The 14,126-nt window shown below is 42.4% G+C and overlaps 1 protein-coding gene across 1 annotated transcript in view; it reads right to left on the bottom strand.

Moving 5' to 3' along the window:
* Nucleotides 1-4,321: 4,321 nt before the first annotated feature.
* LOC124132315 (syntaxin-16-like) overlaps nt 4,322-14,126 on the bottom strand; it is a 31,077-nt gene continuing 21,272 nt past the window's right edge. Inside the window, exons 5-8 of the mRNA XM_046496207.2 lie at nt 13,430-13,592; nt 11,154-11,260; nt 7,080-7,223; nt 4,322-5,388 (exon numbers count right to left, since the gene is read on the bottom strand). Coding sequence (XP_046352163.1) covers nt 5,206-5,388; nt 7,080-7,223; nt 11,154-11,260; nt 13,430-13,592 — 597 coding nt within the window. The 3' untranslated portion in view covers nt 4,322-5,205. The remainder of the gene's footprint in view (nt 5,389-7,079; nt 7,224-11,153; nt 11,261-13,429; nt 13,593-14,126) is intronic.

Here is a 14,126-nt window from a genome sequence, read left to right as displayed (position 1 = left end):
TACAATCTCATGCATTAACCAAGTCAGCGAGTCTGACCACCCGATCCGTTAGTCGCCTGTTACGACAAGCATGGTTGCTGAAGACCTATATTCTTACCTGGATCTTCTCGTTTATTGATTTGAGTCCAATGACTCGAGGAAGGGAATAGAGTTGACTTTGAAATGGTGGTGTTTCGTGTTGAAATTATAATTTTTTTTGTTGGAAACTAAACATATATGAAATGCTTACATCGTTTATGATAAACGATGTATGTGAAATATCGCTTCAATTTCAGGTGAATGCTTGTGTGGATGCCTACGGTTTTTCATAAGAATTTGATTGTCAAGTAATATCAACTCTCTCCATTTGCAGAGGCAACATTTATAAAGTTGAATTAATTATTGGTTCTAGCTCCTTAAGATTTGTTTTGTTTTGTTTATTGTTTAACGCACTTATTGTTTAAGGCTGCCAACACCCCTCGGGTACGCGGGATTCGTGGATTTGTTTCAGGGGTATTCGTGATTCAACAGTATGGTACGCAGGGCGAAAATAAGATCGTATTTGGTACGTTGACTCATCATGCAATATTTTCGATATTTTTTCAGTAACTTAACTTTTTGCCTCAGGCCTCCGTCTCGTGGTATAAAACCTAACGCCGGACGCATGAACCACATGTACCCTGAGTAATACGGCTCCAACGTATTTTAGACAATGATTGGTTGTCTATTGGATAGTTACTGATGTGTGACTAACCACTAACAGGCAATGATTGGTCATCTACTGGATAGTTACTAATGTGTGACTAACCACTAACAGGCAATGATTGGTTGTCTACTGGATAGTAACTAATGTGTGACGAACCACTAACAGACAATGATTGGTTGTCTAATGGATAGTTACTGATGTGTGACAAACCACTAATAAACAATGATTGGTTGTCTATTGGATAGTTACTGATGTGTGACTAACCACTAACAGGCAATAATTGGTCGTCTACTGGATTGTTACTGATGTGTGACAAACCACTTATAGACAATGATTGGTTGTCTACTGGATAGTTACTGATGTGTGACAAACCACTAATAGACAATGATTGGTCATCTACTGGATAGTTACTGATGTGTGACTAACCACTAACAGGCAATGATTGGTCGTCTATTGGATAGTTACTGATGTGTGACTAACCACTAACAGGCAATAATTTGTCGTCTACTGGATTGTTACTGATGTGTGACAAACCACTAATAGACAATGATTGGTCGTCTACTGGATAGTTACTGATGTGTGACTAACCACTAACAGGCAATGATTGGTCGTCTATTGGATAGTTACTGATGTGTGACTAACCACTAACAGGCAATAATTGGTCGTCTACTGGATTGTTACTGATGTGTGACAAACCACTAATAGACAAAGATTGGTCGTCTACTGTATAGTTACTGATGTGTGACTAACCACTAACAGGCAATGATTGGTCGTCTATTGGATAGTTACTGATGTGTGACTAACCACTAACAGGCAATAATTGGTCGTCTACTTGATAGTTACTGATGTGTGACTAACCACTAATAGACAATGATTGGTCGTCTACTGGATGGTTACTGATGTGTGACAAACCACTCATAGACAATGATTGGTCGTCTACTTGATAGTTACTGATGTGTGACTAACCACTAACAGGCAATGATTGGTCGTCTATTGGATAGTTACTGATGTGTGACTAACCACTAACAGGCAATGATTGGTCGTCTACTTGATAGTTACTGATGTGTGACTAACCACTAATAGACAATGATTGGTCATCTACTGGATAGTTACTGATGTGTGACAAACCACTAATAGACAATGATTGGTCGTCTACTTGATAGTTACTGATGTGTGACTAACCACTAACAGGCAATGATTGGTCGTCTACTTGATAGTTACTGATGTGTGACTAACCACTAACAGGCAATGATTGGTCGTCTACTTGATAGTTACTGATGTGTGACTAACCACTAACAGGCAATGATTGGTCGTCTACTTGATAGTTACTGATGTGTGACTAACCACTAACATGCAATGACTGGTTGTGTACTGGATAGTTACTGATATATGACTAACCACTAACAGGCAATAATTGGTTGTCTCTTTGGCAGTTGAATAACTACAGTACTAATAGCCAATGATTAGGTGTCTATTGGATAGTTACTGACGTGTGACTAACCACTAATAAGCAATGATTGGTTGTCTATTTGGTAGTTGAATAACTACTGTACTAATAGCCAATGATTAGGTGTCTATTGGATAGTTACTGATGTGTGATTTACCTCCAATGGACAATGAACAGTTGTCTATTGGATAATTGCTATGTGTGAATAACTACGAATTGACAATCGTCTATTGGATAAAACTGCTGTGAATAACCACTAACTGACAAGAATGGTTTGTAACAGTTTTGCAGCTCATCTTTAACAGCAACAAATACAACAAAATCACTCATTTGTCCATGTGTTTATCTGATATATATTGCAACGTTTGATGACAATAAATATTTACAACATCATAATATACAAACAGTCAGTAGATACATAGATATACATTATGTACACACACAACTTACACACATCCGTTCCAAATTACAGAGATATTTGAATAGCTTTAAGCGGAATGATTGTAAGATGTATAGTTCATATAGCCACACGCTCACTTCCGGAATGATGCAAGGTTCCAACACCAGTAGCTGTACCAGGTGGAACGCATGTCCTCACAACTACCCCCAGGACAGAAACCCATCATACCAAGGGACATTGATCATGCTGATGATGACTGGGACAGTGATGTTTAGGCCATTATTTAAAAAAAAGTTATCATCGATGCAGGTACCATATTTCAACTCCTGGTAATATGAAAACATGTATTCTACTCAAAAGAAGTTAAGGACCACCTGATTCTTTCATGTTACTATGGTTAATCTGCCATGACAGATTAACTATAATATGAAAGAATCGGATGATCCTTCACTTCTGTTGAGTGGTATAAATAACAAATGGCACGTTACTTATCGCAGTCATGACACACAAAATGTGACTACTCCATGTTTTTAAAGAAGCATCAGTATCGCTTAAGATGATGCTCAATTTAAAACTCATATATTTCCAAACCGTTTACTCAGACTTTGCCAGAAAGAATTCTGTGATCCAACAATTAAATGATAATAGTCTCATTATAATTTTTTTATCATAAAATGCTTCCATCAGTCACAACTGCAGTGATGTAGCAGTCCTTGTGAATCAATGTCAGCTGCAATAATTCTTTAATTGTCATGAATCATTAAGCAGTAACAAATCACTGACTCACTTTTTCCTCCATCAATGGTAAGCGAGGGTTTGTTTGATCTTTAATGCTGCGGTCAGCAACATTTCAGCTATATGACAGCGGTCTGTAAATAATTGAGTCATGACCAGACAATCCAGTGATTGATATTGTGAGAAATGATCCATGCCGTCGAGTAAGAGATACCCAATTAACCAAGTCACCAAGCCTGACCGCCCGATCTGTATTGTCGCCTCTTATGACCAGCATAGTTGCTAGGAACCTATTCCAACAAGGAATATTTCCCCACGGGATGGCTTGTGGGTGAGTTTGGTTAAGCCCACTGTGAACCATATTTCAGTCATATCACTGTGTGGGAGGAACAATCCGCAGATACCCACACCACTAAGGGAAACAACTCTGCACAGCATACTGCAGTGCCTCAGAACCCATGCCCTCATCGCTCATATTGTCAATTGTCTCCAATTGATGTTCGCCCAGAAAGTTAAGAATAAAACTCAACACTGATTAAAGCCCTGTCCATCCTATGTCACCATGCCCAAACATCCTGGTCAGTGATACACCACACAAGTCAATGGTCCTGTATTTCACTCTCATGATAATGTACCCACAATGTCCTCTTCACATTCAATGCATGATTCACACAACCAATAAAAAAGACTGAACGTTTGAACTTTTGTGGCTCAGTTCTGTTGCTCATTTTGTTGATGAGATGTTTCTGGTTGAGTAATGACTTGGGTGCAGATCCAAAAAGCTATCTTTGCCATACAACTGTCCTAGGTCTTTCATTTTTTATTATCTACTTGACAGTTTTTTCCCCTCAAAAACAAGTCAGATACAAATAAATTTAATTTTGTTTTTAAAAGTCTGTTAAAGTTTCTTTGATTGTTTGTTGTTTTACGCCGCACTCAGCAATATTCCAGCTATATGACGGCGGTCTGTAAATAAATGAGTCTGGACCAGACAATCCAGTGATTGACATCATGAGCATCGATCCAGGCGAATAGGATACAATGACATGCATCAACCAAGTCAGCGAGCCTGACCACCTGATCCCATTAGTCGCCTCTTACGACAAGCATAGTCGCCTTTTACTGCAAGCATGGGTTGCTGAAGATTTAAATTGGTAGGGTTAAAATAATAAAACCAATGATCACTTTCACAACCATTAAAGAGCACATTCTGGAACCACTAAGCAACAGTTACATTTATTACAGACTTTTATACACTATATGTTACCATGGTTACAGACCTTGACAGTTATCCTATGCTCTTGATCCTAACATATTTAATTAGAGAAGTATTAACAGACTGAGCCGTATGGAACATGACGGTCCTCATAATTCTCATGTTGTTCCATATTTGTTAAAGTTTACATCAGTGTATCCATAAACTAAGTAATTAAAACAAGATGCCTTAAGGTAGGGAAGGTACAACAGTTGTATTGTAAAGATCCCTTTGTGGAACAGGGTCCTGGGTACACTTCACATGATGATCTTAGCGCTATAACTCTGATACTCGAACACAGACTTATGACAGTCGTAGCGCTAAGATCATTTCGTGCAAGTGGGCCCTGGGCCCGTTCCACAAAGCGATCTTAGAGCTACGATTGTCGTAAGTCAGTGTTAAAGAATGGGAGTTACGATTGACTTAGCGCTAAGATCACTTTGTTGAACGGGGCCCTGGTCGAGTGCTAGCTGAGAGCTTTAAGGGGGACCACCATGAAGACAAGACCCGTAGGAGCCTGTAGTTAAGAACATGTAAGTCTTGTCTTGACCCTTGTCTGCCATCACAGCTCTCGGCTAATCCAGGGCCTGCTACTTTGTGCAACACCGTCAGTTATATTTACAAACCTGTACAATCTGTAGAGTACAACATAAGTTACCTGAAGACTAAATCAAAATTGAATGTTAACTTTTTACAGCAATTAATACGATGACTAGAAATATGATAAGGACAGCCAAGACGATTATTATGTACATTTTTCGGTTCTTCTTTTGGTATTTTTCTGCCTTCTGTAACTGCTGCAGGCCCTTCTCGACGGCGACGGAGGAATGTTCTATGTTGTAGTCAATTCTGTCCAGAAGGCTGCCCTGCAACACAGACAACATAGTAGGGGTGCACCGGTACATCGTGAGTTTTCATGCAACAATACGATACACGATACAATTTTGACTATCGATACACGATGATACACTTGCTGAAATAAATTATTTACTACTCATTTGATGACCCCCAGCATTTTTGTCTGTCAGACTGCAAAATGTGTTGTAATTAGTTTTTCAAGCATGTCAAGTTCACTAATAAAAACAGCTACCATGAACATCTAGCCTTTCCCTTTGAACCTGCTCTTAAATATTTATAGTCAAGATGTTTCCACAAGATTTGAGGTAAATATGCATATAGCGACCTAAGTATCATGATACGTATTGTATTACGTATTTCACCCCTGCATCATAGTGAGTGAGTGAGTGAGTGAGTGAGTGAGTGAGTGAGTGAGTGAGTGAGTGAGCGAGCTGGGTTTAACGTTGCTTTTAACAGTATTCCAGTTATGTCACAGCTTGCCATCTTAATGTGAGCTGAAACCCCGAAGAGATGCAGGACGTTTACCACTTTGGTAAAACCCAGGAGCACGGGTATGCTGCTGATATACCTAGAAACATAATCGGGGCGAACCGGGATTTGAAAACCCAATCATAGGTTTCTGGATTGCTCATGGGACGCAACTCTGCACAGCGAATAGCACCTTAGACGACTGGGCCACCTGTGCCCCCAATTGGGGTGAATCCACTCACTCATACATTGATGCTGAGGGTGAAACAATATCCTCAAACTCTGTACCCTTCAATACGATTCATGATACAAACAGGCCTGTATCTCAATGCTTGATGATACAAACACATAATTTGTGCCTTCTTAAGGTACGAAGAAAACCTGTCCTGTTTATTAACATACACCAGTAGTCAACTTTATACCAAACATGTATGCTTAAACCAGTTACATTTCAATCTGAGATGAGGACGGAAAGTGAGCTTGATAAGCCGTCCACGTCCTACAAATCAGATGTTTGGGATCATCTTCGGTTCCTGTTACTGTATGTGATGGACTCAAAACACTTCCAAGGTAGAAACATTCTGTCACATTTGTTTATACTTATCTGATATACACGAGTAACACCACAATATGACAACACATTATTGCCATCATCACACGAACATTGATATTAGTGGCGCCATGCTGAATGCCCAGGTTGCTATTAAAGCACTGATTCTGCATGAAGATCAAGTGACTGAAGTTTTTCTTTTCAGGACATGGCCTTTGTGTTGATACTCTGCTGTATAGAGATATGCATCATGTCATGAAAAGTGTATCATGATACGTTTCGAGTCATGAAAAGTGTATCATGATATGTTTCGAGTCATGAAAAGTGTATCATGATATGTTTCGAGTCATGAAAAGTGTATCAAGATATGTTTCCAGTCCTGAAAAGTCTATCAAGATAAGTATTGTTTTTATGAAAAGTGTACCAAGATATGTATAGTGTCATGAATAGTGTACCAAATTTTGTATTGAACCTTCAGCCTGCTGTGCTGTGCAGAGTTGTGTCCCTTAGGTGTGCCCAATGTCTGTGAGGAAGGGCATGAATCCTGCTATGTAGATGTAGAAACAGTCAGTGTCATGTAATTCAGGCCATGTAGATGCAGCCAAACCTAAGTGAACAGTTATGATAATTAATCTACTGGTCAATATTTATTCATGCAAAGATACTAAACTCTTCTCCTACCTGATCTACTATCATCGACGATAAGTCTTTAAAGATTTCATTAAGATCCATGATTGAGCGGACAATCTGGGACACCTCCTTCTCCCTTGTCTGCACAATTGTTGTGTTGTCCTCCACCAGCAGGATCTGGTCAGCAGTGAAGCCCTGAAACATCACCGGTATTACAGTCAATCAGGAAATCACTGAACGGAATTTGAGTCCACCAAGCTTGTATACTCAAATGCGAAAGAAATGCAACATGTACATAAGATGCAGATGGCGTTAAGACGATAAAAGATATGAAGACAATATTTAAAAAACTGATAACAGAAAAAACATTTGATAACAAATGGGCTTTGATTGTTTGATGACAACCAATCTCATTAAAATCAGATCTTAGTTCTCGCTATCGCTTAACAAAGATCTGAGGACATCCCATTAGGGGTCACGTCAGAACGACCTTTCATCCAACCAATCAGAGTGTCGCTTACCTGATCATGAAAGTGACAGTCGGAATTTGTTTTCTCATCACGCAACCATGATATATTTAACACAGGGTATTCCGAACGACAGTTACAGGTCTTATGATTATATCCATACAATCTGTGCCATCTATAATCCATTCCAGAATGTTCTTCTTATCAGTTTTAAAATCTTTAATCGAGAATACGTCAAAATATGTTTCGAAGCGTAGTTGCCAGTTTGAAACTAGTCTCGTAAAGCTCCAGAAAGCTGCCTTCTGATTGGCCAATGTCGATTTCTTGTAAGTCATTTCATTAGTCGGTCAAAATTCGCGAAAGGTTGTTCTGACGTGACCCGTTATGGGATGTCCTCAGATCTTTGTTTAGCGGTAGCGAAAACTAAGATCTGATTTTAATGAGATTGGATGAAAACCATCTGTGTTTATTGAAAACTCCCCCTGAAAACAGAAAAATGACAAGTGCCTGTCATGTCTATCAATAACATGTGTGGCCACCATTAGCTGCGATACAGGCCGCACGTCGCTGTCTCAGTGAGTCGACAAGTCTTTGGAAGAAGGCTTGAGGAATCCTGAAGGGTATATGGTTCCCTTGCAGCCTGAAAACATCTCCCAATCTCGTCCCACACATGCTCAATTGGTGACATGTCCGGTGACAAAGATGGCCAAGGCATCACAGGAATGTTATTTACTTTGAGAGGCCCGTGCTGTATGGGGACGACCGTTGTCCTGCTGAAAGACCTGGAGTTGAGGTTGACCCAGGAAGAGAAGTCTGACGTGATTGCGAAGAACAGCATCCCTGTACATGAAAGCAGTCACCTGCTGATGGAGCACTTTCTTTTGTGGTTGAGTATATTACTCTAAGTGACACAATTTTATGTGGAAATACTCTGCTGATACTGGTGTTTATCATCCAAAAATGGCTTCCACTTGGGTGAGATATAGAGAATACTACACTCGTTAGATACCATATTTACGAAATGAGTGGACTTTCTTGAAAAAGGTATCTAACGAGAATTTTGTTTATTACCCATGCAAAATATATAATTAAGTGTAAATACATAACAACTTTCGTTCGTTGACAGACCAAACTGAAACCGGTTGCAAAATCTGGTTGCGCATGAATATTGATATATGCCTACATATGTGCATTGCCGAAATTTGTATGCATACGCATTTCCAACATCCTCTTGCTGTTGTGTTTACAAACATAACAGCACTGATGCTCAAGATCCTTTTTGAAGAATTTCTTCAACTTATGGTAATTCAAGCGCATTGTTGTTAGTACGCAGGACACCTACAAGAGAAACTTTAAAAGTTACATTAGCGCTGCGCTTTGAATATCGGACCAACAGTCGGTCGCTCACACTGCCAGGGTCCCGGCTGTGCAATCAAAATGGTTCAGTTTCCTTGATCTATCAGCTGAATTTATATCAAGTCCGTACCATTTTGGAAGAGGGAAATCAGAGTGTTTGACAAAGACATTCATGTTAACTGTACCACCCTATACTGAAGACGTGAAAATCAACAAAGTCAAGTCTGCCTGCATGTCAGTGACAGCTTAGAACGAAGGGCAAGGTGACCACCGGAATAAGAAAAGACAACCCTAATCTACTCACGCGTTTTACGCTAGAGATAGGGAATGTTATTGTTCACATTTGGGATGTTTTGGGCCTCATAATCAGAAGTCAGGCACACTTCTACGGAGTTTTCGAAAGATTTTTTACCGGAAATGTTCACAAGGTCAACTTTGTACGACACACGTGTGATGTACAGATTTAGGATCTCACCACCTGTATCTTCACCACGTGATACCTCCTAGGAGATACTGCTACGATGATATTGCACCCAGATTCTAGTTTTTGTCAGCTTTTATGAGAAGAATAGGACACTGGGAACCTGTTTCCTTTTCTTGGAGCAACCATTTTTATTAGGGCTTATCATACCCTGACATTATCCTAACACCCATCACTGAACTCACCCGGTCGTACATGTCATCATCACAGCCATCACTGAACTCACCCGGTCGTATATGTCATCATCACAGCCAGCACTGAACTCACCCGGTCGGATATGTCATCATCACAGCCAGCATTGAACTCACCCGGTCGGATATGTCATCATCACACCCTGCACTGAACTCACTTGGTCGTATATGTCATCATCACAGCCAGCACTGAACTCACTTGGTTCTATATGTCATCATCACAGCCAGCACTGAACTCACTTGGTGGTATATGTCATCATCACAGCCAGCACTGAACTCACTTGGCAGTATATGTCATCATCACAGCCATCACTGAACTCACCCAGTCGTATATGTCATCATCACAGCCAGCACTGAATTCACCCGGTCGTATATGTCATCATCACACACAGCACTGAATTCACCTGGTCGTAAATGTCATCATCACAGCCAGCACTGAATTCACCCGGTCGTATATGTCATCATCACACACAGCACTGAATTCACCTGGTCGTAAATGTCATCATCACAGCCAGCACTGAATTCACCCGGTCGTAAATGTCATCACCACACCCAGCACTGAACTCACGCACGTACATGTCATCATCACAGCCAGCACTGAACTCACCCGGTCGTACATGTCATCATCACAGCCAGCACTGAACTCACTTGGTTCTATATGTCATCATCACAGCCAGCACTGAACTCACTTGGTGGTATATGTCATCATCACAGCCAGCACTGAACTCACTTGGCAGTATATGTCATCATCACAGCCATCACTGAACTCACCCAGTCGTATATGTCATCATCACAGCCAGCACTGAATTCACCCGGTCGTATATGTCATCATCACACACAGCACTGAATTCACCTGGTCGTAAATGTCATCATCACAGCCAGCACTGAATTCACCCGGTCGTATATGTCATCATCACACACAGCACTGAATTCACCTGGTCGTAAATGTCATCATCACAGCCATCACTGAACTCACCCGGTCGTATATGTCATCATCACAGCCAGCACTGAACTCACCCGGTCGGATATGTCATCATCACAGCCAGCATTGAACTCACCCGGTCGGATATGTCATCATCACACCCTGCACTGAACTCACTTGGTCGTATATGTCATCATCACAGCCAGCACTGAACTCACTTGGTTCTATATGTCATCATCACAGCCAGCACTGAACTCACTTGGTGGTATATGTCATCATCACAGCCAGCACTGAACTCACTTGGCAGTATATGTCATCATCACAGCCATCACTGAACTCACCCAGTCGTATATGTCATCATCACAGCCAGCACTGAATTCACCCGGTCGTATATGTCATCATCACACACAGCACTGAATTCACCTGGTCGTAAATGTCATCATCACAGCCAGCACTGAATTCACCCGGTCGTATATGTCATCATCACACACAGCACTGAATTCACCTGGTCGTAAATGTCATCATCACAGCCAGCACTGAATTCACCCGGTCGTAAATGTCATCACCACACCCAGCACTGAACTCACGCACGTACATGTCATCATCACAGCCAGCACTGAACTCACCCGGTCGTACATGTCATCATCACAGCCAGCACTGAACTCACTTGGTCGTATATGTCATCACCACACCCAGCACTGAACTCACCCGGTCGTACATGTCATCATCAGCAATATTTACTTCCTCCATCATGGAATCCGGACCAATACTGGTGCCAAAATACTGTCGTGACCGCTCCTCCCTTGTCTTCAACTCTACATAGAAACATCTCAGTATTACATACTGTGTGTAAAATGCACATCAATTTGAGTAAATGTTCATTTTCAATAAATTACAAGGCACCTGCCATCTATTCCCCTAAACTATACATCCTTCTATTTCTCTAATCCTGCATCCTTCTATGTCCCTATCCCTGCATCCTTCTGTGTCCCTAACCCTGCATCCTTCTGTGTCCCTAACCCTGCACCCTTCTGTGTCCCTAACCCTGCATCCTTCTGTGTCCCTAACCCTGCATCCTTCTGTGTCCCTAACCCTGCATCCTTCTGTGTCCCTTACCCTGCACCCTTCTGTGTCCCTAACCCTGCACCCTTCTGTGTCCCTAACCCTGCATCCTTCTGTGTCCCTAACCCTGCACCCTTCTGTGTCCCTAGCCCTGCACCCTTCTGTGCCCCTAACCTTGCATCCTTCTGTGTCCCTTACCCTGCATCCTTCTATGTCCATTACCCTGCATCCTTCTGTGTCCCTAACCCTGCACCCTTCTGTGTCCCTAGCCCTGCACCCTTCTGTGCCCCTAACCTTGCATCCTTCTGTGTCCCTTACCCTGCATCCTTCTATGTCCATTACCCTGCATCCTTCTGTGTCCCTAACCCTGCACCCTTCTGTGTCCCTAACCCTGCACCCTTCTGTGTCCCTTACCCTGCACCCTTCTGTGTCCCTAACCCTGCACCCTTCTGTGCCCCTAACCCTGCGTCCTTCTGTGTCCCTAACCCTGCATCCTTCTGTGTCCCTAACCCTGCATCCTTCTGTGCCCCTTGCCCTGCACCCTTCTGTGTCCCTAACCCTACATCCTTCTGTGTTCCTAACCCTACATCCTTCTGTGTCCCTAACCCTGCATCCTTCTGTGTCCATTACCCTGCATCCTTCTATGTCCCTAACCCTGCATCCTTCTGTGCCCCTTGCCCTGCACCCTTCTGTGTCCCTAACCCTACATCCTTCTGTGTTCCTAACCCTACATCCTTCTGTGTCCCTAACCCTGCATCCTTCTGTGTCCATTACCCTGCATCCTTCTGTGTCCCTAACCCTGCATCCTTCTGTGTTCCTAACCCTGCATCCTTCTGTGTTCCTAACCCTACATCCTTCTGTGTTCCTAACCCTACATCCTTCTGTGTTCCTAACCCTACATCCTTCTGTGTCCCTTACCCTGCATCCTTCTATGTCCCTTACCCTGCATCCTTCTATGTCCCTTACCCTGCATCCTTCTATGTCCATTACCCTGCATCCTGTTATGCCCATTACCCTGCATCCTTCTATGTCCATTACCCTGCATCCTTCTATGTCCCTAACCCTGCATCCTTCTATGTCCATTACCCTGCATCCTTCTATGTCCCTTACCCTGCATCCTTCTATGCCCATTACCCTGCATCCTGTTATGCCCATTACCCTGCATCCTTCTGTGTCCCTAACCCTGCATCCTTCTATGCCCCTAACCCTGCACCCTTCTGTGTCCCTAACCCTGCATCCTTCTGTGTCCCTTACCCTGCACCCTTCTGTGTCCCTAACCCTGCACCCTTCTGTGTCCCTAACCCTGCATCCTTCTGTGTCCCTAACCCTGCATCCTTCTGTGTCCCTTACCCTGCACCCTTCTGTGTCCCTAACCCTGCCTCCTTCTGTGTCCCTAACCCTGCATCCTTCTATGTCCCTATCCCTGCATCCTTCTATGTCCCTGACCCTGCACCCTTCTGTGTCCCTGACCCTACATCCTTCTGTGTCCCTAACCCTACATCCTTCTATGTCCATTACCCTGCACCCTTCTGTGTCCCTAACTCTGCACCCTTCTGTGTCCCTAACCCTGCACCCTTCTGTGTCCCTAACTCTGCACCCTTCTGTGTCCCTAACCCTGCACCCTTCTGTGTCCCTAACCCTGCATCCTTCTATGTCCATTACCCTGCACCCTTCTGTGTCCCTAACCCTACATCCTTCTATGTCCATTACCCTGCATCCTTCTGTGTCCCTAACCCTGCATCCTTCTGTGTCCCTTACCCTGCATCCTTCTATGTCCATTACCCTGCATCTTTTTGTGTCCCTGAATGTCCCTAATTCTTGCAGCCACACTATAGCTCTTGTAAGAAAATTTTGAGGTGAATATCTAAACATGCTAAACATAATCATACATAAAACATTTAACCAGCCAATGAAAAACTCACTTCTGAGATAATTTGATTGACTCTTCCGGAAATTTGTGGACATTTCCTGGATAGCACGTGCTAAGGATGACAAAATGTTTGCTGACAGACGCTTCTCTTGGTTGGTCCCATGCAAGCTTCTGGAGCCTATGGAATGGACTAATCTCTGACACCTGGTAAACATCTGAAATAAATAAGTGATCATATGTAAAGTCTCGCATTGGATGACCAAAAGTTAAACACAAACTAATCCTACAGATGTATGTGTGTTGAGTTACAAGCCTGAACTTTGCTTTCTACCTTTACACGATGAATACAGGAACGACTGTCCTTAGCAGCAACCTTCAAGGTATGCACGACCAGATTAACACGATTATTGCTGCCAGTTCAACAGGCTGTACATAAGACCAGGGTTTTACGTGAGGCATAAATGTGAGTCCAGAACTCACAAATGTTGAGATTGGTTGTAAAATCATAATATACTGTGTCTTGAGGGAAGCTCAATAATATTCATTGTACCTACAGCGCATAAAGAGCAGTTATGGGTGTCTTGTAATTTCATCCATCAATCATGACAACTGTCCACATGATCATTGATTCATCCCAAGCTCTAACATAATTATCAAAACGTACAGGACACTACACCATTCCATTACTTTACAGGACCCTCATACTGCCTGCAAGGACCCTTAAAACTGATAATTCGGATACCCCTAGA

Source organism: Haliotis rufescens, unplaced genomic scaffold, assembly GCF_023055435.1.
Source record: "Haliotis rufescens isolate VD_foot unplaced genomic scaffold, xgHalRufe1.0.p SCAF_17, whole genome shotgun sequence".
NCBI classification, from domain to species: Eukaryota; Metazoa; Mollusca; class Gastropoda; order Lepetellida; family Haliotidae; genus Haliotis; species Haliotis rufescens.
This window is presented reverse-complemented; position numbering and strand designations above follow the sequence as displayed.